Raw genomic sequence first — 23,979 nt, forward strand, 5'->3', positions numbered from 1 at the left:
TTTCAGTGCCATCGTTTGATGAATGCCAACTGGGCTGTGGCAGGCAGGAGGAGAAAGAGAGAGAGAGAGAGAGTACAATAAAATGTTGTTGGGTTTATCACAGGGTAGAGCATTGTAAAGTATGCCACACTTTTTAAAGCTTTTTTGAACTTCCCTTCCATACCTCTGACAGTTTTCTACATTTAAAGCAATATCCCACCCCCAATCCCTCCTTTGCCCTGCAGTTTTCCGTAGCTGAAAGTGGGTATACACATTTCTCAGCTAAGCAAGTCAGCAAACATTTCTACCCCATCCCTCTCCCTGATGAATTACATACTTTATGGGTAGTCCCCTAGAAACGGTTCCAATTTGAGAGCTGGTTGCTCCTCACCATCACATGCGTTTGGTGTTCTTTTCAGGTTTGTCTGAAAGCCTCCATTACCAGCAGGGACTATGTGACAGCAGCTGCTATTGTGTTCCTGATTGACCGGTTCTTATATTGGGTTGATGGCTCCAGCCAGCTCCTTCGGATTGCCAAAAGGCTGCACGAGCTCCAACCTACAACACCAATTGCCCCTCAGCTGGTGATTCGCCAAGCTCGCGTCTCTGTAAATTCAGGTAATGAAACACTCATTGCGCTACCCCCCCCCTCCAACCACCATCTCCGTTTCTCGGCCGAGTCCCAATTAGGAGCTGCTTGACTTTCAAGAGGATACTTTGTCCCATTCTGGAGATGACATTCCTATGATCCTGAGCCATCATTTTAAACTGACACCCTGCTCCTGCCTGCCATCTACTCTCCATCTACCCCACCCCCGCTCCATCTCCCTCCCACCTCTTCTGGCCTGCACAAAGTGTCTGGCATAAAGGGGTCTCTGAGAGAAAGAAGCAGCAGAGAAAATTGTGAAAGGGTGTGGAAAATACTAATTGGAGCTTTTGTCTCCTAACAAATCTGCCCTGCTGTTTCAAACGGGGGTCTGTGAATTGCTGTACTTCTGAGCAAAGGCCTTCAAAAAGATGATTAAAGATCTGGTATTTTCTCTCTCTCTCTCTCTCTCTCTCTCTCTCTCTCTGTGTGTGTGTGTGTGTGTGTGTGTGTGTACACATATACATGCACTATGGCCGCTTGGTGCAAATAATGCAGTTAACCTACTCATGTAAAATTGAGGGTTGTTGTTTTTTCTTCGTTCCTCTTTTGGTTGTACAGAAAGATCATGAATGGCATTGGCCCATTTTAAAATACATATTCCTAGTTTTTTTAGGAAGGAAAAGCCAAAGCTAAGCTGATGATGAATACAGTTTTAGAAGGAAATAGCTTACATAAAATGAAATGATCATCTGATTTCAATCACTATATCTTAGGAATAGTATGTGCGTCAAATATAATTGTCCTTATTTCTGAGCTCTGCTATCTGATGCCACTTCCCCCAGCATTGGGTTCCCATACGTTTTCTTTACTACAACCCCACTCAACCTTAGCCAGCACGGCCAATGATGAGAGATGTTGGCGGTTGTAGTCCAAAAACATCTGGGAGAAAGGCTGAGTCTGATGCCAAGTCTTGCAAATACATGTCTTAAAGAAGTAAACAGGAGATTGGTGTGTTGTTTATTCCTAAAGTCCAAGGTGAATCAGGGACCACAAAGCTTCAAATGAGCCAAAGTGAGGTATAAGCCACCCAAATGTGGGTGAGTCTAGGTAGATATAAATATCTAAACTACCTCGGTGAGCTCTCATCTTGGGGTAGCTTTGAGCATCTGTAGGCCTGTTCACTTTACACTAAACGCAGGTACAAGCTACCACTACACATGTACAAGTGTTTTTGTGAAAGGGTTTACACATGTTGATTCATACAGCTCAGCTATTGTGCACACAGAAACACAGACACTACGCTTGTCGAACGTGACGTGAATAATGATAAGAGTGTAGATAGTGTGCATCAACTGTTGTTTACAGAGATTGTGCACTTGCTGAATGTAACATGTGAAAGGCCCTTATATAATTCATCTTCAAGCAGTGGGTCAGGGTCTATGACTGGGTCACAATTGGATGGAATCCCCTGCTAAAACAGAGGAAGAGGCCTTCGTTTTAGCAGCATCCTTGTCTCATTATGATGTCAAGTGCCTGGCAAATGGATAGCCCCCACCCACCTGTCAGATTTGTCCTGTGAGGCTGGTCCTACCTTTGTTCTAAACTAAAGGGATAAACTGAGGAAGAGAAATGACTTTTTTAAAATAAAAAAAAATTGCTAAAAGACCAGATTGACCCTATCCTATCACAACTCCAAGATTGAAATATTTGCCTCAATATTTTTGTTTTTCCTCTTCTTTCTAGGTAAACTGTTAAAGGCCGAATATATCCTTAGCAGTCTTATTAATGACAATGGAGCAACAGGTATCTATAATTTGTGGCTTCTACACTTTGAGTTATTATTTATAAATGTCCCCCCCCCTCCAAAATTGCCACCTTGCTAGCAGAGCCACGGCCAGACGAATGTGTTCCTGACCCAGACAGCTTCTTTCTTTGTTTTTCTTAATTTGTAAAGGTCTTGGATATATATTTACCTCACCTTTCTGCATCTTCATGTCCCCAAACACTGTAGTGTGTTCAACTGCTCTATTTATTCTGTTTCTCAGGTGTGTGGAAGTACTCAAAAGAAAGTGACAGGATCCTTGTTCAGTCTGTCTGTGTACAGATTAGAGGACAGATTCTGCAAAAGCTGGGTAGGATTCATGCAGCAATCTCACATTCTATGGTTTCAGCTGATATTTTTCAGTTCCCGTTCAGTTCTCTGAATATAGTGCAGGAGTCATTTCTCATAATTGTGTTCTTTCTAGCTGCGAAATATTCCTCATTTCCTTAAAAAAAAACAAAAAAACCAGCTGTATGCCTAGCAAAATGTATTGGCAAAAAAGAAAAACCTAATGTGACCCAAATTCTATGCCTATAATTGCTTCAAATTGCTTACTTTGCATATTTATTTTGCTTCCCAAATTAAGACTTAAAAATTTCTCCTCCTCCTCCTCCTTTGCAAGATGTTGGGTTGCAGAGGATAAAAAATAAGGGCATGGGGTGGTGAAATTATGTGATGATCAGGCTCATAACAGCCTGCTGGATTAAGCTACTGGCCCACCTAGTCCAGTACAGTGGTACCTCGCAAGACGAATGCCTCGCAAGACGGAAAACTCGCAAGACGAAAGGGTTTTTTGTTTTTTGAGCTGCTTCGCAAGACGATTTTCCCTATGGGCTTGCTTCGCAAGACGGAAATGTCTTGCAAGTTTGTTTCCTTTTTCTTAACACCGTTAATACAGTTGTGACTTGACTTCGAGGAGTAACTCATAGCACACAGTGTGGTAGCCTTTTTTGAGGTTTTTGAAGACTTCAGTGATTTTTGAAGCTTTTCCAAAGCTTTCCTGACACCGTGCTTCGCAAGACGAAAAAAATCGCAAGACGACAAAACTCGCGGAACGAATTAATTTCGTCTTGCGAGGCACCACTGTATCCTATTTCCATTAAGTTGTAAGGAATGGATGCTTTTGTCAATTTCAGTTTCCAATTTTTCCAATCTTAAATTCACATTTCTGCAGTTGTTTGGTTTTTATTATTATTATTATTAAAAAAGCCCTTTTGAAAATTTGTATCATACACAATTTTGCAAACCATTTTTTCTAATGTACTTTGTTTATTATTTTCACCAGTAAATGCTTATGTACACTTTCCCCAAATGTACACATATTGGGGTTGGAAAACTGCAAACCAAAATTTGGACAAGTGTAACTTTTGAATGATAGCTATGGTTCAGTTCATGTTTGGCAAACCTCTCCCCCACCCCTACTAAGCACAAGTGCATTAAATAAGTTTATAAAATATTACTTCTTTTTTTAAAAAAAAAAACCTGCAACAATAATGTGTATGTTTCAGGGATGTGGTATGAAGCAGCAGAGCTGATTTGGGCCTCAATTTTAGGTTATTTCACACTTCCCCAGCCAGATAAAAAGGTAATGTATGTACTATTTTCTTTTTTAAAATGAGTATTTTCTGCTATTGACAGTATTTGTTCTGCTCCTCTAGACAATCTAGAGAAGCAGCTTCCTCCAAACCTTTTAGCAGGAACTGAGGAACAACAGAAAGGGTAGTCCTTCACAGAGGGATCTGCTGGTGAAGAAGAGCGGTCCTTGCTGTTTCAAACAGACCCAAGTCTTTCACAAGCAGTGGAAAAGTAGACTGTCCTTTTTTCCATTAAGACACTGAATGATGTAAAAACAGCCTGAGATTTTGGGTGCTTCCAGACAGGGATTCGTTATTGCAAGTGGGTTGTTGGCAACAAGTCTGTTGTTGTTGTTTTGAATTTACCAGATTTTCTATGGAAAGAGCGAATCTGGATTAAAAGGATAGGGATGTGTTGGTGCTGCATGCATGAGGAGTCCTAATCCCATTTGGAAACACCCTGTGTGTTTTAGCTTCTAGTCCTTTATGGAATGGATTCTTGTGTTTTAGAGAAGTAATCTGCAATGGAAACAGTGAAACGCCAATTTGTCTTTGTGTGTGTCTCCTGCAGGGAATTGCTACATCGTTGGGTATCTTGGCTGACATCTTTGTATCGATGAGTGAAAACGATTACAACCGGTTTAAAGACAACTATCAGTTTCACCTGGTAACTACTCCTGTATTTGAGATTGTTTAGCTTGCTGAAAATTGTGTGTGCTTTGTTCAGCATCCCTGACTAGGGAGATTCTGTGTGATACCTGAAGCTCACTTTTCCACAACAGAAAAAGATTACTCTGGAAAATATTATTTGTCCATCCATACCAGTACTGTATACTCTGATTGGCATCAGCTGTCTAGGATCTCAGGGAGAGTCTTTCCCATCTCCTATGTGATCCTCTTTTTTAAAACTGGAGATTGAAGTTTTGCCCTTCTGCACTAAGCTACAGTTACTCCTCATTGCCTCTCCCTGGCAAAAGTAATTGCCAAGTGCTGAGCCATTTGTTGTTTGTTCTCTCATAAAATTATGGAGAGAGGAAGCACAGAATGTGTCATGTACTCCAGCCCTGAAACATAAGGCCATAATTAGATGTTGCTAAACCTTGGCATCTGTCTACACTGCGTTCTAAACCACTGAGCCTCTTGGGCTTGCCAATCAACGGTTTGAATCCCCATGACAAGGTGAGCTCCTGTTACTCTGTCCCAGCTTCTTCCAATCTAGCAGTTCAAAAGCATGCCAGTGCAAGTAGGCAGGAATGTAAATGGCGTTTCCATGTGCTCTGGTTTCCATCACGGTGTTCCGTTGTGCCAGAAGCAGTTTAGTCATGCTGGCCACATGACCCGGAAAGCTGTCTGTGGACAAACACCAGCTCCCTCAGCCTGAAATCAAGATAAGCACCGTAACCCCATAGTTGCCTTTGACTAGAGTGAACCATCCAGGGGTCCTTTACCTTTTTACCTTACATAGACTCACCTATCTACACAGAGATGAACGGACAGCAGTCTGCCTAAACTTACATTTCCTTCCTGCTGTTTCAACAGAATCTTCTGAAAGAGTTTGACCACCGTTTACTTTCAGCTGCTGAAGCGTGCAAGTTAGCAGCGGCCTTCAGCCAGTTCACACCACTGTTTGTGCTCACAGCAGTCGTAAGTGTGATACCCAATATACTTATTTCTTCCCTGTGCTGAAGATTATTCACTGCCGTCTACTACTGCAATATGTTGCTGTGTGCATGTAAAATCAGGATGTGCATTCCAAATTCAGATGCAATGCAGATGAAAAGTTGTGGTGCAAGTGAAATGCCATCTGGCTTTTTTTATGCTGTTAAACCTGTTCATTTGGAGCAGTTGCTTACTACAAACCATTTACTGTTGCCTATCATTCATACCCCTTTAATGTCCCATTGATTTGACTTAAAACGTATTGGATAATTAAGAAAGTGGAACTGGAAGGTAAAGGCTGCTAGTTATACAATCTATCTTTTGGTTCTTTGGGAAGGAGGGGGGTATCTTCAGGAAAGCATTTGGCAGAAGAAGTGTACTTCATGCCCCACTTATCTGTGGATTAAGTTCCAAAGGTTTTGAGAATATAGCTTCTTCCTGCTCCCCAACCCACCTCAATCCCACTGAACACCATAGACAAATCAGTCCCTCAGATTAATAGGCTTTGCAGAGTTTTATACTGAAAATCCCATTAGCAAATGCACAATTCTAGCATGGATTTTTTTGCTAGATATCTCAGAACAAACCTGTTCAGTGTTCCTTCGGTGTGTAACAAGTTTAACTCAAGCATAATTGATCAAACACAGAAAAAACAAGTACTTGAAAATCATTTGGCAAAAGCTATATTCTCAAAACCTTTGTAGTGGTGTGAATTCAAATTTGAGGATTCTTTATAGGATCTGAGTTTCAAATTTGATGCACGAACCTGTAAGATCCTGTTCATTTCAGCTGTACTTATTTTTACAGAATATCCGTGGAATGTGCTTGCTGTCTTACAGCCATTCAAGCGAATGCCCTTCCGCAAAGCAGAAGTTTTATTTGTCCGAAGCAAAGGAGTCCTTTGAAATTGGTCTCCTTAGTAAGAAGGACAAAGAACCAGTCACCAGCAAACAGGAGCTCTACAGTTTTATCAAGGCAGCTTTCTGCCTTACAAAAGTGCACCAGAGGCTCTACGGTGAGAGCGAGAGACTTAGTCAAGTGAATAAGTTGTGCCAGGAAGCCTTACAGAAGCTGTATGCTTATAGCCATTTACCGCATACTGAAGAGCAGGACAAAGAGCAGCTTGCCAAGGATATCATGTGCCTTGTCATGTTAGTTAAAGAGCACTTAAATGTGCAGGATTTCTGTAACTCAGATGCCAAGTCCTACATTCCAGATAGCTACAAAACTGGTGTTGAAAAGTCAATTGTGAACGGTGAATTGAGCTTCAAGAAAGTCCTTGAAATGTATTCCCAGCATCATGCAGCAGTCTGTGAAGTTTATGGAAGTGTTTGCCACAGCTACAAGATGAAATCAGGAAGCCAAACAGGAGCCTGTATAACAGCTTTGAAAACGGAAACCAAAAATATGGACACCATGTGTACCACTGAAGAAAGATCACATCATGAGAAAGACTCTGCAAAGATCTCGCTTTCACAAAAAGGAAGGAAAAATCGTGAGGGTTTTAAGGAGCAGATGCGACAGAAATTATTCCATGCCACTGCCCTTGATGAAGAGGTAGAGTGCATTCCTTCAGAAAGACACACTGGTGGTATTTCAAGTAATTCTCATAACAGGAGTGAAAGTTCCAGTTCATTGAGATCTTGGAGCAAATTCTCCAAATCGAGTTCCTTTACTAGTTGGGAGGAGATTGACTGCAATGAAAATGAACTGCCCCAAGATAAGGTACAGAAACAAAAGGCTACTGGAGGTAAGGAGCAAGAATGTTCTGCAGCTTTGACCGAAGATGCTGAAAAGAACTGCCAAAAGCCAGATCCATGTGTACTGTTTTCCAGAACTAATCAGCTCTCTCTTCAAGAGCCTCAGAATGACTGTTGTGGCTCTTTAACACATCCCAATCAGAATAATATAGTCAGGATTCACAGAGTAACAGAATCATACCCAAATCTCAGAGAGGAGCACGTAGAGGAAGCAGAGAATGCTTTGAAGCAGCCACTCCAAGAAACCAGTAGCACTAACCCCCAAAATAGTAATGATCTTTTGAGTCCCACTTCTGAACAAGATCCCATTATTCCATCTTCATTAATGGATTCCAGGAGCAAGGACTCCAGTGCCATTTCTAACCATAATCTGTGCAGCATTGGGAAAGGAAGCACAGAAAATATAATAGAATCAATATCTAGACATGGTTGGCCATTTGTTGACCCAGAAGGAGAAACTGTGGACACTACTGAAGATGCACAGATGAATTCACACCTGCCTGATGCCAGGAGGACACCTGCCTCCATCAATAGTAGCATGCCCAAACCGGAACGTGACCGCTTTGTTCAAAATTGGATTAATAAATCGAACTCTGCAGTGCCTCCAGAAAGCTCCACTGGAGTATCTGAAATTGACCCGCAAGCAGAGACAACAGAAGACTGTGAATTTGCTAGTGAATGTGGAAAAAAGTCAGCAGGTCATCTTAGTGACGTCTGCATAGCAAGAGATCAACCACATCATAGCTCTGGGGCCACAAATTCTCCTTTGGGGGCAAAGAACCAGCCATTAGTCAACCAGTCCAGTGACTGTGCTACAACGGAAGAAGATGACGGTGAAAAGCTAAGGAACATGTTGAGCAGTAGTCACAGTTCAAGCTCCCCTCTGAAATCATGGTACAAAGCAGCCCACTTTTCTAGCAGTTTTTCTGAATCGGGGAGTCCTTCATTTTTGAACTCTAGCAGCAGCTCTTTTGTCTTTTTGGAGAGGGCCAAAGAAGAAACCCTACAGGCTCGCGTTCTCAGTGACGATGACTATGGCAGGCTTTTGTCTGGTGTAGACCATGCCTGGCTAATGGAAAGAATGAAGAATACAGGGCTCTTCAAGCCAAACCTCTTCGGTAAAGCGCACTGTAAGTAGTAAGTAGAGTTTTCCGAAACGCACCCTTATAATTATTTAATCCCAAGCACTTTGTGCTGCTTTCAGGGAGGGAAAGATTTTCGTTCTACAGTGGTACCTCGGGTTACATACGCTTCAGGTTACAGACTCCGCTAACCCAGAAATAGTACCTCGGGTTAAGAACTTTGCTTCAGGATGAGAACAGAAATCGTGCTCCGGTGGTGCGGCAGCAGCAGGAGGCCCCATTAGCTAAAGTGGTGCTTCAGGTGAAGAACAGTTTCAGGTTAAGAACAGACCTCCGGAACAAATTAAGTACTTAACCCAAGGTACCACTGTAGTTTACAAGCCCCAAGCACTCAGGTGTATTGATTCATGCGTGAGCTGCACAAGAGCACACTTGCCTCCCCCAGGGGTAATCTGTGCAGGTGTCCCCCACTTCACGTGTCACAACAGAAAGACAGGATTCAAATCATTTGCACATACCCGGGTGAAAGTCGCATTTAGCCTTGCTATGTCAATATGCTAAGATGCCGATGGACTCCAGCTCCCACCAGCATGGAAATGGTCAGGGAGTTTGAGTATCTCGAGGGCTGCAGTTATCCACCCCTGGGTTAGCCTGACTGATACTGCCTGTGCGAAGTACCCAAGACCAAGAAAAAAATTATTTGTTTCTGATCAGCCTTTGGCAAGCTTTATGCCAAGGACAGATCCCGGTATTGTGTACCTGTATATGGGGTGAAGTGATTGTCAGTGAGCTAATGAATGAGATGGGATTTGAATGCTGGCCTCCAAATTCTCAAAGCAATGAGATTCCTGCATTGCAGGGGGTTGGACTAGATGACCCTTGGGTCCCTTTTCCAACTCTGTGATTCTGTTATTCTGTTCTATCTGCTATGCTATATGTGGGGGAAAGTCTTTTTATTTTATACCGATTAAGAACATAAGGAGAGTCTGGTGGGTCAGGCCAATAGCCCATCTAGTCCAGCATCCTGTTCTCACAGTGGCCAACCAGATGACTGTGGGGAAATTCATAAGTAGGATTCAAGCACAAATGCATTCTCCAGCAACTGGTCTTCAAAGCCATTACTGCCCCCAACTGTGGAGATGGAACACAGCCATCATGGCTAGCAGCCATTCAGAGCCTTCTCCTCCGTGAATTTTCCCAGTCCTCTTTTTAAGCCATCCGGTTTGGTGGCCATGCACTGTGTGACTTTCTTTTATCTCTCCTGAATCTTCCAACATTCAGCTTTGGTAGGCGTCCACAAGTTCTAGTATTAGGAGGGAGAAAGGCTGCTCTCTATCCACTTTGTCTGTGCCAAGTATAACTTTATAAACTTCTAATCATGTCGCCTTTAAAAGTCTTTTCTCTAAACTAAAAAGTCCAAAACTGTAATATTTCCTCACAGAGGAGTCACTCCATTTCCTTGATCGTTCTGGATCATTTGAATGCTTTTGTAATTTCACATTCCCTTTTTGTTCTAACGGTTGGTTCTGTTACTGGGTGACATATTTGTGAGGAATGCCTTCCCACTTTGCAGCCCTTCCAAAAGCAATTCAACCTGCCTTGCCTTCCCCACCTTCTGTTTATAGATGAAGCTGACTGTAATAGTAAACACTGCAGCCATGAATGCAACTTCCTATGGGTGTGAGCGAAATGTCATTTCTCTGTGACTCAGTCTGGGAAAAGGACATTGATCCTAGCAAGAGAACAGTTTTAACTCTGCTGTTTCATTCCTGGCTACTGGTACGGAACAACCCTTTGCTGAAGAAGTTGTCAGTTCATTTGTCTTCTTTTCCAGCCGCCCTCCTTTTGAAATTCTCCAAGAAATCTGGGCTGTGGACTGCACAGGAAACTGCTGTATATATTGGGGACTACCTGAGCGTAGCAAAGAAAGGCAGACAAAGGAATGCTTTTTGGATACACTTTCTGCACCAAGAAGAAACTCTGGGAAGGTATCGCTCAAACCAGCGTGACAGTTTGATCAGTCCAGGCAGTTATGTGCTTAGTTTGTAGGCTTAGATACCACATGATAAATAAGGAGTCTAGGCAGTGAACATAATGCATCTACAAAACAGCATGAGAATACCTAGCCAGATTCTGCACAGGGATAGGAAATAACGGATGGATTGAGCTATGCATCAGAAAAAGCTTGTGTTAATACAGTCATACCTCAGGTTACAGCTACTTCAGGTTGCGTTTTTTCAGGTTATGGACTGCCGAAACCTGAAAGTACCGGAACGGGTTACTTCCGGGTTTTGGCAGTCGCACATGCGCAGAAGTGCTAAACCGCACTTTGCGCATGCGCAGAAGCACCAAATCACAATCTGTGCGTGCACAGATGCAGGTTGTGAATGCTGCGGGTTGCAAACTTGCATCCCGCACGGATCACGTTCGCATCCCGAGCGTCCACCATATAAGAAACTTAAGCAGGCCTTTGAAACAAAGTATGAATGGTGTTTGCTTGATAGTAACAGGCAAAGCTTTCCACAGCCCATAACTGTAGAGTTGGAAGGGACCCTGGGGGCCTCTAGTCCACCCCCTGCAATGCAGGAATTTAAAGCATCCATGACAGATGGCCATCCAATCTCCGCTTTAAAACCTCCAAGGAAGGAGAGTCCCTCATCTTCTGGGGGAGTCCATTCTGCTATCAAACTGCTCTTACCACTTTTTTCAGTTGCAGTCCTAACTACGGATAGTAAACTGCATCAAACTTAGTGGAACTGACTATGGAATAACCATTGTTAGGAGTGGTCACCTTATCTCATTATGTTCAGTGGAAGACATTTAAATACAGTGGTACCTCTGGTTGTGAACAGGATCCGTTCTGGAGGCCCGTTCGCAACATGAAAAGAGCACAACCTGAAGCGTCGTATCTGTGCAGGTGCGTGGCGTGATTTGCCGCTTGTGCGCATGCACGAGCGGTGAAACCCAGAAGTAACCCTTTCCGGTACTTCCGGGTCACTGCGGGATGTAACCTGAAAGAACGTAACATGAAGCAAACATAACATGAGGTATGACTGTACGCGTGTCCTACCGCTAGGACCTGTGAGACCAAGGTTCAGATCCCCACTGGCACCAGTCACTGTCTCTCAGCCTCACCTGCTTGACAGGATGGTTGTGAGAATAAAATGGAGAATGGGAGGTTGATGCACACAACCTTGTGCTCCTTGGAGGGAAGGCAGGATACAGTATAATGTTGCTGCTGCCGCTACGACTCTTGTCAGTGTGTGTTACATTTTTCATAGATACGTTGGCAAAGAGTACAAAGATGAAAAGGAGCTTCTTCACCATTTCAGCGATGTGGAAAGACAAATGACTGCCCAGTACTACGTGACAGAATTCAACAAGAGGCTGTATGAGCAAAAAATCCCAACACAAATCTTCTACATCCCATCGGCGGTCCTCTTGGTAAGGAGAAAGCAGAAGGTTGCAAAGGATTCAGCTACTGAAAGGAGCAGGCAAAAGCAGTGGGCTGAAATGCTGCTCACATCACAATCCCCTTTTTGTTCCCCAGGTACTAGAAGGCAAGTCTATACAAGGATGTGTGAGTGTGGAGCCTTATATTCTAGGAGAGTTTGTGAAGTTATCCAACAACACCAAAGTGGTAAAGCTGGAATACAAAGCCACAGAATATGGACTCGCTTATGGCCATTTCTGCTATGAGTTTTCCCAAGGCAGAGATGTGGTGGTTGATTTACAAGGTTTGTACTGCCAGATGTCAAATGATGGAATACAGTATTTTATTGGATTGTCTTGAGCTGCTCCTACCACCCCCCTTTCAAAAATAAGTCTTATAAAAAAATTATTTGGATATGAATATTCAGAGCTGAAGTTTTTAAAAGAAAGAAAATGTTAAATGTCACTTGGGGGAAAAAAGAGCAAATTACTTCAGCAGCTCACTGTATTGGCTTAAAGCCTAATCAGTTTTCTCAGGTATCATAGACATAGCCATCTCATTCTGTCTAGGGACTATAGATATAGGTGCTGCTTTAAATGTGGATCTTTTTCCATTTGCTTTTCATTCATAACATTTTCTTTTGATATTTTGTGATTTTTTTAATGCTTTAAAGTTGTAAACCACTTAGAGATTTCTTTGGAAATGTAAAAGTGGTATAGAAATTGTTCAGATACATTATGCAGGCATAAACAGGTACTTTATATTTTTTTTAAACCACTAGATTCCCCCCACCAAAAGCAAAACAGAGACCAAGATTTTGCATGCACATGTACAAACCTATGGTGCTGAAACAAGTAATTTCTGTAGTCAGCAGATTTGCAGAAAATGAAATGGAATGCATATACGGTGTATTTTTAGAATCAGTATGATAACTTAGGGTGCTAGGGAAGAGGTAGTACCTCTGGTGGGGGACATGTCGTGCTCCTTCTGGGGTAGTTTGTCCACATTTGGTCCCCACCCTGCACTCACCTGTGGCTCCTAAAAGCTGTCAGCATGCAACGGCGGCCACCATAGATGCCAATTCCCTGGAGCCCTGGGTGCCAGAGCACCCACAAAATTTCCTATGAAGGGGCCGGGCACCCACAAATTTTGGTGCCAGGGCCATGCATGCTGCATGGCATCCATGGCCTCAGGCACCCATGGTTGCGGGGCCAAGTTGGCACTCCTTGTAGCCACACCCTGAGAAACGGCTTTGACTGGACAGCCAAACCAGGTGAGGGTTGTTACGAAAAAGGAGCAATGCAGCGAGCTGCAGCTGGCAGGAATGCCAAACAGGATGTTGATGTTTGGGACTGTACCGTGGGAGCGAAGGGACAGTCTATTCACTGTACTGAGCACCGGATGTTAGCTCACAGTGTCATCTGACCTGTACTGGAAGTACAGGGGTGGAGCTCTCTCTCTCTCTGCTGTTGGTGTTAAGAGAGTGCAGACATGTTTCTCTGTACTGCTGCAAAAGACAGAAATAAAGGCATGTAAATACATTTCTGTCTGTCTCTTTCCCCTCCCTGGGGATAGCAGGGAGGAGAGGGAAAGAGTGGTGTGTTCTTCTCACGTGGAGGAGGATCGCCGATAGAGCCCTCGCCTGATCTTGCCGGGAGTCGCAGACGGGGAGGTCAACAAGGAACTCAAGCTGGGTGCCTGGAGAGTGGCCAATTCCTCTGACAAGGCTTGATTCCGACAAGGGTTGCCTATGGGTTTCAGACCCTCAGTGAGTTAGGAATGTCCCCTGCATGCGAAGACAGGCTCTGGCAGATTGAGTGGATGAGACCAATAGGGGGGTCCAATGGTCAAGAAGGCAGCTTCTGCACATGGTGTAGAGGGAAGCGAGGGGCAGGTGGGGCTCTTCAACATGGGAAGGTAGCCCATCTAGGAGAAGGAAACTCTGATCCTAAACCTCTGCTGCCTTGTGGGGTATCTTCGGGAGAAGGAAAGGCTAAGGAGTAAACCCCGAGGAGTCCCTAAGGCGGTGGGATGGCGCCTTGAATGCCTTCTTCCAGCAACTTCTGCAGCCAAGCTGTTGCCCAATATATGGCTCTGCTTTCCTTTGGACCACACCAGAGGCGCTGAGAGATGGGTCTTGTTATCTGGGCAGCCCAGGACCTCCATACACATTGCCCAGGCTTGTGCCCTGGTGAGTTCAACAACAGTATTGTAACTGTATTTTTTTTTCTTTTTGACAGGTTGGGTGACTGGTAATGGGAAAGGCCTCATCTACCTGACTGACCCCCAGATCCATTCTCTCTCTCGGAAAGAGGCATCATGCCTGACAAACTTTGGGAAGAAAGGGATTTGCTATTTCTTCAACAATCAGCACACAGAATGCAATGAAATCTGCAGGCGCCTTTCATTGACTAGACCTTCAGTGGAGACTTTGAGAAAAGAGATTTCAAGTCACTTTTGACCACACATCTAGAGAATTTGTAGCATTGGGTGTTCTAGCTATGATATAGCAGTCGAGTTGGCTGCTTCTTATGTGCTTTGTATTTTATTTTATTTTTTAAAAATATGTAAAACAGGCTGAAATTAAGATTCTCTAGAAAAGTGACTGAAACAGAGCTAGGGGAAAATATAAATCATTTGTACTGAACTGTATGGTGGTTTAGCTTTTTTTAAAAAATAAAACACCTTTTGGAGTAGAGAGCAGAAAAGTCTCCAGCTATCGGAACAAATATATTGTCAAAAACTGCTCTTTTCAGCCAATTCCTTCATCACCTCTTCTTGTTCCAATTTCCCAGACAGCATTTTAAATCTGCCCACTCTCACAGATCTATTCTCCAATGCGGGGATGGATGCAGTAGCTGTTCTGCTACAATGACCACTTCCATTTCGTTCGCTGCTCTTGCAAATGGGTGGAGGGGGGTTGCTCTCTTGCTCACAGCTATAGGATATAAACCGCTGCTGGTTTGACACTCGTCCTCTTTGAATGTTTTGTGGTATGTGTGCTGTCCACAGGCATCAACAGCGCTTGCCCTGGGTAAAAGCAGCTGTCGCGTTTTTCTTTTTTGCTACTTATGAAGCAATCTTTTGTGTTTTTAGATCAAAGCTTGTAATTCATGGATGTGACCTCCTTGGACTTTTTGTCAGCTACCACCTGGAGAAATGGAAAGAAGCAAAAAGCAGAATTACAGCCATTGCACTTCCCAAGCATTCACTGAGGAATATTATAATATAAGAGATTGCTCTTCCTCTCCCCAAAGCTCAGCATTAGGGGGCATTCTCCCTCACAAAACCCAGTGCTATGAATTTGGAACGACACAAAAGCAATGCTGTGCTCATGCATAGCACCCATTCATTTCACTAGGACCAGTGCAGGAGAACCTCCCTGCGGATTGTGCCATTAGACTTCCCCCCGCTCCTCTTTAAAAGTATCTATCAGTGCAGCTTTCCCAAAGTAAAACAATGGTGGGATCCCTGCTATAGACCAGACATCTGTTTTATGCCACCCCTGTCATTTGGATTTCTTTGGAGCAGGTCTAAAGGCCATTTCACATGACCCTGGATGCCTGCCAAAATGTGAGTTGGCAGTTTGCAGGCTGAATTTGTGGAGATAAATGGTTGTGTGATTGCATCACTATGCGCTCAACTCCATCTATCGTCATTCGTTCGTTCAGTTTAGACTCCCATTTTGCCACTCGGCTGTTACACCTTTTGAGGCTGGCACGACACAATACATTACGATAAAGCAAGATCTATCGTAAGATGTTGCAGCCCCACAAGTACTGCTTTGCCATATGGAGAAACCCACCATGCCTAATGACCAACTCATTTCAATATGATATGAATCAGTCTTAAAGATTGCGATCAAACCATTGGTGATGCTTGATACGCATTAGAGGCTTTTTATGCATGAACAGGGTTCTAAACTGTGCAATTGAGGTCACTACGCTACAGACATTTAGCGCAAGCTCATGGAAGGTGATGGAGCTGGGCCATCAGGAGCTAGACAATCTATGTGGCGGTGTTAGCAGGGCCCTTTAAAGGGTTGATTGGCCCTGGAGCGGCATCATAAGGTCAAACTCCCGGCTTTGGCGAAGTGGGAGGGCATGCTTTACAGTCCCTCCCACAACGCCTGACTGCCCTGCGTATCCTCAACCCCTGTCAGGTATGAGAGGGATACCGTCCAAGGCCTAAGCCAAGGTTCCTACACCTGAAATTCAATAAAGTTGTGGCCTAATTTTAAACCATACATTGTTGTCATGTCTCATTCCTGGGGGGGTAGGCTCCAGGGACAAGTTTTAGCGCATGGGCCCGCAATATATCTGTGTAAGGGTGGGGAAAGAGAAGGAACCTTCTCTGATCAGACTCACCCTTAACTGATTTCCTTCAGCAGATGTTTAAGAAACAATGACATTTAAAAATAATAATATTGTAGAGTGCGTTTTGAAAAGGCATATGATTATTTGTGGCATTTTGAGTAATGTTGAATGCGTATGATATTTTATCGATGCACAGATCCCCACTACAAAGTTAGGCTGAACAAAAACCATTGGCTTTTGTTTCTGAAACTTACAGGGAGCTGAGATTTTCTGTGGTGCTGCTTTGTGCTGCTATTGTTTTCTAGGTGATGTTTGTGTGCTGCGTTGTTTGGATATACAAATGCCCCGTCACAGTCCAGAGCCAGAGAAGAAATTAGGTGTAAAGAGTAGAAAACTGGGGAGAGAAAGAGAGAGAGAAACTAAATCTCTTTATTATGGTGTGTAAAACCTTCAGGGTCGGGAAGCTTTGCAGCTGCGAAGGGAGAAAAATGCATTCACAAAATATAATGCTAGTGTGAATAATCCTTTTCTAGAGTCTCACTTGCAGACTGCTCCAGCTTTGTCAGGTGAACTTGAACTGGGCCATCAGCTTTGCTTTCGTTCCTATTGCACACTGTCTATCACCCGAGGGCATTCAGCATCTTGACTGTTTTAGAAAGAGAGCAAACAATCCATCAATGAACCCAGAGTCACTTTCGCATAGAATAGTGAAATCAGCATGTGACGGTACACTCGGCTCCGGGGTTTTACAGATTAAAATGATACATGACAGCTCACATGTTCCTGGGAAGATTATGTCAATTATCTTGTTCCACAGCCAAGAAAGACCATTCCCTGTCTGCACTGAGAAACACTAGTGTTAACCAAGTAGTCACAGTTGCTGATGCTCTGTCCTGAGGAAGAAACTGCTAAAGTTTCCTAAACCAAAGCTGTAAAGCTAAAATCATTCTATTTTGCTCTCTGTGTAGGGAAAAGAGAAGGAACCTCCTCTGATCAGACTCATCCTTAACTGATTTTCTTCAGTGGATGTTTAAGAAACTCCTTGTGATGCTCTTTTTTTTCAGAATTGTCTCAAGACACAGATGAAAAGCTGATGTTTTAGTGTGTGTTGCCTAGAGTTTATACTGCTTTGTATTATGTAGGTGTGTTCTACAACAACTTTAAACATTCTTAGACATGTTGTTGGGGCCTGGTCCAAGCAGGACTCCCAGGTATTTGAACAAATACATGCACGTGTAAGTAAAGGTAAAGGACTCCTGGACGGTTAAGTCCAGTCAAAGGCGACTATGGGGTTGTGGCGCTCATCTTGCTTTTCAAGCCAAGGGAGCTGGTGTTTGTCAGCTTTCCGGGTCATGTAGCCAGCATGACTAAACCGCTTCTGGTGCAACGGAACATCAGGACAGAAACCAGAGCACACAGAAACGGTGTTTACCTTCCTGCCGCAGGGGTACCTATTTATCTGCTTGCACTGGCGTGCTTTCAAACTGCTAGGTTAGCAAGAACTGGGACAGAGCAACAGGAGCTCACCCCATCGTGGGGATTTGAACCACCGACCTTCCGAATGGTAAGCCCAAGAGGCCCAGTGGTTTAGACCACAGTGCCACCCACTCCTTTATCATCTACCACTTGAGGTTTTTAGTGGAGACTTTGAACTGTGTGATGACTGCCCGGCATGATCCTATAACACTACAGGGCCTCTAAATAAATATACTATGGGTGGTAGCCAATTAAATGTGACTTAGAGTAGACCTATTTAAAATAATGCACCTGTTTTAGGCATGTCCATTGATTCCAGTGGGTCTACTCTGGGTAAAACTTACTTGAATACCACCCTCCGGGGTTATTTTTTCAGAAGATATAGCTGCAGTAACCTGAAGTAATATAAAAGATGCAAATATTACAAAGCCAAACTTGGGTCTTGACTGTACCAGTGGTAAACTTGGCTCTTGACTGTACCAATTCAGATGGGGTACCATGCAACTAAATGTCCCACTATACAAGCAATTAGAATTCCTGCACTAGATGTCAGAGAGGTAGGTTCAAGTCTTGTAGTCTGGGTGCCATAATAGTTTTCTACTTGTCTGAATGTTTGGGGAGAGTGAGGAACATCACCTCCCAATAGACTCAGCCTAAAGTATGAAGTGCCATAATTTGGAGGACAAACGATTCCTATCGCATCCATTTCTGAGAGCACTAGGCCAATGTGTAGCAACAGATTTCACAACTGAAGCTAAAAGAATTAGCAGTGGTTTTATTCAGGGGGGTGTGCAACACTTGGAATAAATCCCTAGCTAATTTTTAGTTCCTTTGATTAAAATTAATGATCCCCAATGGATGGCAAGGCTTAGATTTGGAACGCAAGGTCTATGAAATGACACATTAGAATCCCAATGTTATATTTAAAATAAATCTCCATTTCTAATACACTTTTGCAAGTGCAGAGTTGGGAAATCCCAGCTGAAGGTGATCATTTCTGCTACTGACTTCACTGAGAGTGCTAAGGAGGCATTTAATCTCAGCTGCCCAATGTTTATAATGTCACGTACACAGCACAGGGTATTTGAACAAAAACCTAACTACAAAGCAGTAACAAAACAGTACGAAACTTTCATTAAACATCACCTGAATCATGTTGAGATGCTCAAATTTGCACACCATAAAACCAGTTTGCTGAAATTACCTCTTTTTACCAGGTCAGCATCTTGACTGGGGGCGGGCAGAAGAGACAGAGGGAGAGAGCCCAATCCTGATCTAGCAGGATTCTAGTATTCATCTCAGAACCAACATATCAAGGCCATGTCAATCTCACTTATCCTCTGAATTACACAGCACTTCATTCTTCACCTGAATAGTAAGTGCACTAATATTTGCAGCGCTGCTGCTTCTCAGCATGCATGAATCCAGGATAACAATTAAAAGGGAAACTGTGTTAATTATTCATTTTGAAGAACAGGCAGAGAGGAGGTGGCAGGGTGACCTGCATTCCCCTTTGGATTAAACATTGCCTGGGTGTAATCAGCTATGATGATGAAATCATCTCCTCGTCCATCTGCAAGGCGGGAGGCGAATGAGCAACGCTCTGCCGAGACTCTCTGTCATCTTCCCTGAGAAAGACCCTAACTCTTCCCTGCACCGGTGCAATGTTGCATCAGCAACATGTAGCAGTAAGAGAATAGGGAATTGTGGGGTATAACTGTATGGCGCTCTGTCTAGTTTCTCTATTTTACAATAACATCGCCTTGCGCATAGGATTGTTGTCATGTCAGAAGCTCATAGATAGTCCAGCTTCTTTGAATTGTTCAGCTTTGAGTTTTTAAAACACTAAGGGGTGAAATTACATTTCTTTCAATGAGAATGAAGATTGCTAAACTCTCCTACTGAAATCAGTAGTGCTTGAAAATGCTTAACTTTCAAGTACCTCCAACACATGACTTTTATAGCACATGACTTCCCCCAGAGAACCCTGATAACTGTAACTTGTTAAGGATACTGTGAGGGGATAACGACATCTCTCAGGATTCTTTGAGGGGAGTTGTGTGGTTTAAATGCCTGGATTATCTCGAGACCAGGGGTAGCAAACCTGCAGCCCTTCAGATGTTGCTGGACTACAACTCCCATCGTCCTTGACCACAGAGCATGCCATCTGAGTCTGATAAGACTGAAAGTCTAACAACATCTGGAGGGCCACAGGTTCCCCTACCTTGGTTCCAGACATTTTACTTCTCTGTAGACAGTATACTGTATTTCCCAATTGCTCACATTCATGTTTTTTCTTTTCTTTTTGGCAGCAAATTAACAAGTGTTGTTTGGGAGCCTGTTTAGAATTATTTATCTTGTTCTCTTTACCTGCTATTATCTGTTGGTTTGTTATGGGGTTTGGGCAATAATTTATATTTATTGTTGACTGGTAATTTGAATACCTAAAAATTATAACCACCTCAGAAACCAGTTTGAATAAATTGAGGGATCAATCATCCATGTGTCATGAGAAGCAGTGGTTCTCAGATTGTGATTCTAGTACATTTCAGGTGTATGGGACCACTTTGTCAGGAAATACTCAGGGGAGAGGAATAGAATTCTCTAAAAACAAAAACTATCACCTTTCCCACTTCAAGGACATTCTTCTGCTCCCTGTTTTCTGTTCCTGTGATCAGTTTTGGCCCACAAGACTTACCAAGTGTAACATGCATCTAACACGTCCTCCTACAGCTGCATTGAGAGAAGCAGGAAGTGACAGTTATAGGCTTAGGAGCTTCTCACAAGTTCTTTCATCTCTGTGGCCCAAATTTACATTATTTACAGAAATCCCCACAAGTCCAAAAAACTTCAGTGACTGTGCCTAAGGAATGATGACTCTGGTCCTGGCCACAGCTGACAGTGTTGGTCTTCAAAGAAATACTAGCCTTTCTCCCCTCAAAAACATTGGTTCCTACTACTCCGATCCTAGAACAACTGGCCATTGTCTTATGAAGGATTAAAATAAGTGTAAGCATTAATTTTCATCATCGGCTACAGAATAGTTTGTACCCGCAGGTCTTTGCCTTCCAGAGCCAACGATGGGACCCAAATGTGCAGATGGCTCCCTGGATACAGTCATTATGTGGATATAAGTTCCTTAAAAGTCAATGCAACCGAGCTCTGGGCTTCCTGGAGACATCTGGTGTGTCTCCTGTTGAAAACAGGATGTCAAGACTTGATAGATCCTCGATAGACCCGTTCAGTAGGGCAGGGCTCTTTTTGACTCCCAAGCAATGTTTTTAGGATCAGTATTATTACCTTTCATTTTTCTTCAACAGACATCTTGGGCCATTACTGCCCATTTTAATCATTTCCCCATCCAATAAGTCTGGTGACATTTCCATTCAGTTACGCTGTACGTCCTCCGCTGACATGCAAGGGGTTGGGTAGTAAGGTCTTTTTGTTCTCCTTCCTTGGCTCAATGGCACCAGTTGATCTCAGCAGAGGCATAGTCCAAACTGATGTTTTCGAAGCTGGTGATGGGCGCAGGATGCAGTTCCCCCCCTAGAGTAGGCCATCATGTTAATCAGGGTTGATTTGTAAACGGCGTCTCCCCACCCCCAATCCCTTTGCTTGACTCCCGCTTTTCTGCTCAATGGCACAGATGCTGCTTTGTGCTGCCTGAGACCAGGCAGCTATTAACAGCAAATCCAGCGAAGGGAATTAATGAAGGAGTCTACTAATAAAAGACAGCTCAGGACAGCCAGACCAACTTGCTCCGAGCAGTAATTAACTTTTTAAAATACTCATGAAGGTAAATATTCCATCAGTGATGGCCCATGCTCTCCTCTCCTTTTTTTTTTCTTTTTTAATAAAGGCAGGAGAGAAAGGGAAAAGGGGTAAGGGGAACACTCTGATCCCAAGAAGCTTTAAGACTATCAATTGTCCATGCCAATAAGAACCATTTTCAGTGAGTTGCTGTGATTTCCTTCTCTTTCCAAGTCCCCAGCACAGAAAATATGGAGCAATTCTCAAGAGGCCAAGACAGAAACGATCCAAGCGAGAACTTCTCCATAATTAAAATAATTCAGAAAGATTAACTAAAAATCCCCCCGTAGCACAAATTGATGACAGTAGACTGCATTTTGGATGGGTTGATCCCCTCCCAGAGGACTATAATTGTATTACCATTCTCTTTTGTTATGAATTTGGATTTTAATAATATTCAACAACACTATTTAAAAAAACAAATTATCAATGAGGCTTTGGCAGAGAACACCCTTGTGGGTTGTGTCCTAAAATCAACTGTCATGCTTGGGAAGCCCATCCACTGCTTGAGGAATCTTTTCTGGATCAAGTTCTTATAGCTTGTAGCTGCTTGTAATGGGCGAAAGCTCGGAGACGTTGAACTCCATGGCTGCTTACAGGCTTCCTATTTCAAGAGCTTGTGTGAGTTGTGCACCACAAGCAAAGGAGCTTTGCTTTGGGGAGTGGTACCTATGGGAAAAATATATACCAGATATGGGTAAAAACAGGCCACAACTTCATAGGTTACAGACTGGTTAGGCATAGAGTGAGGATCAGTGATCATTGGGGAGCTTGCATGCTATCTGATGCTCCACCAACATCCCAGCCCTACTGCTGAGCCCCTCCAGGTCATAGCCAGCAAAGGTCCTGCTAGGGTGCAGGCCAGGCATGAGAGTTAAGCTGGCAACCTGAGTAACCAGTGCTCAGTACCCCCTTCCTGAGCCAGGGCTGGGGAGAACCATGCACACCTTGAGCTCCTTCAAGGAAAGGTGGAATATAACGGCAATCATAAATAGCAATAAGTGTCATCAGGTAAAACATAAAGGGATCACGCAACCGCATAGGTAATTCCTGCTCTTGCCACATCACTGTCCACACATGCAGTGTGGGAGAATGGGGCTCTGTCCACATGCTGACGCATGCATGTACGGTTCCTCCACACAAGAGGGGGTCCTGAGTGGAATAGGAGACCACAGCTTGGTGTGATACACATGCAGGGCCCTTTCTCATGGGTGACAAATGAGTAGAGCTGGGGTGTATCTACTGAGCATGCCAGGGACGGGGCTAGACCATAGAGCCCTGGGACATGTTATTTGAACACATGAGGAGGGGTGTCTGAAACCCTTTATCTCTCAGTCTCAACATTCACATTTGTAATATGAACATAATAATGTCCTCACTTGCAGGGTTGTCTTAAGCGTTGAAGGTTTCAGACGTTCATAACAGTGTGTATTACCATTATCCCAGAGTATGAGCTGAGTATTATATTTTTGGTGCATCCTAAAAGGAATCTAAATTCAAGAAGCAAGGGCAACAGTGTTTGTTTTTAATGTCAGGAAGGGTCATTATTATGAACTCTGGTTGTGAGCTGATTAAATTGGCCAGACCGAACTGGAACAAAGTACCAGATTTTGAAGTCCTCATATTTGTAGCTTCCTTTTACTTACATAGATTGTAGTCCAAGCTAATGAGGCCATTTCAAAAATTTGAACAGTTCACAAGTCCAAGTTGCGCACGACAGACAGGATTCACCTATCGTGCCCCATCAGCAGAGGGCCTGCACAAGAACCTCCGCTTGTACAACGATGCTTCCTACCTCCTCCCTTCTGTGCCCCCCAATGACTGGGTGGGGGGTCAGGAGAACCCACAGAACAGCATGCTGGGGGAGGAGAGGGGTTTCCATTCCATCTGGCTTGCGCAGACATAACATTTGTAATAGCCCAGCGTTGAATTGCACCTTGGGCATTTTAAAATAAAATATTCAACCGGGCAGGAAAAACAAATACTAGGGCTTAAATCTGCTCATGGGAAAAGCCAAGTCAGATTAATCCTTGATTCACGATGAGGTTTTGGGACATTTTCATTCAGACATTTTCTTCAAATCAAGGGGAATTTAGAGGTGCTACCACTCATTTATTGCTTGTGAATTTTATATATATATATATGTGTGTGTGTGTGTGTGTGTGTGTGTGTGTGTGTGTGTATCCCCCCTACTAGTTTGAGTGTAGAAATAAAATTTGTTTTGGCTCTTACATTTTGCAAGCAAAACTGCTACTTAGGTGGGTGGGTGTTTTGATCGGTCAAAAGAGAGCATCTAGTTCTCTCCAATATTGTTCATACCTATGAAAATAAGATTAGGGGACACAATTCCTTTCTCTTGTTCAATTGCCCAATTGTGTGGTTGAGTGCAGCTGCCCTGAGCTGCCTGCCACAGAGTCAAAATCTTCCCAATAAGCTTTCGGCGCTCGCCTAGAAAACACAGGCTTAGCTCCCATTTAAC

The 23,979-nt window shown here is 43.4% G+C and overlaps 1 protein-coding gene across 2 annotated transcripts in view; it reads left to right on the forward strand.

The window, feature by feature from the left end:
* ALPK1 (alpha kinase 1) overlaps positions 1–14,453 on the forward strand; it is a 54,553-nt gene extending 40,100 nt beyond the window's left edge. Inside the window, exons 4-14 of one of the 2 annotated variants that reach the window (XM_028744014.2) lie at positions 399–597; positions 2,312–2,371; positions 2,614–2,700; positions 3,899–3,975; positions 4,536–4,631; positions 5,504–5,608; positions 6,431–8,513; positions 10,300–10,453; positions 11,747–11,909; positions 12,016–12,202; positions 14,139–14,453. In XM_028744014.2, the coding sequence (XP_028599847.2) occupies positions 399–597; positions 2,312–2,371; positions 2,614–2,700; positions 3,899–3,975; positions 4,536–4,631; positions 5,504–5,608; positions 6,431–8,513; positions 10,300–10,453; positions 11,747–11,909; positions 12,016–12,202; positions 14,139–14,359 (3,432 nt within the window). In that variant the 3' untranslated portion in view covers positions 14,360–14,453. Of the gene's footprint in view, positions 1–398; positions 598–2,311; positions 2,372–2,613; positions 2,701–3,898; positions 3,976–4,535; positions 4,632–5,503; positions 5,609–6,430; positions 8,514–10,299; positions 10,454–11,746; positions 11,910–12,015; positions 12,203–14,138 lie in introns of those variants that run through there. The other variant, XR_003708230.2, reaches the window with a different exon arrangement.
* Positions 14,454–23,979: the final 9,526 nt, after the last annotated feature.

Source organism: Podarcis muralis, chromosome 9 (genome assembly GCF_964188315.1).
Source record: "Podarcis muralis chromosome 9, rPodMur119.hap1.1, whole genome shotgun sequence".
In the NCBI taxonomy this organism is placed as follows: Eukaryota; Metazoa; Chordata; class Lepidosauria; order Squamata; family Lacertidae; genus Podarcis; species Podarcis muralis.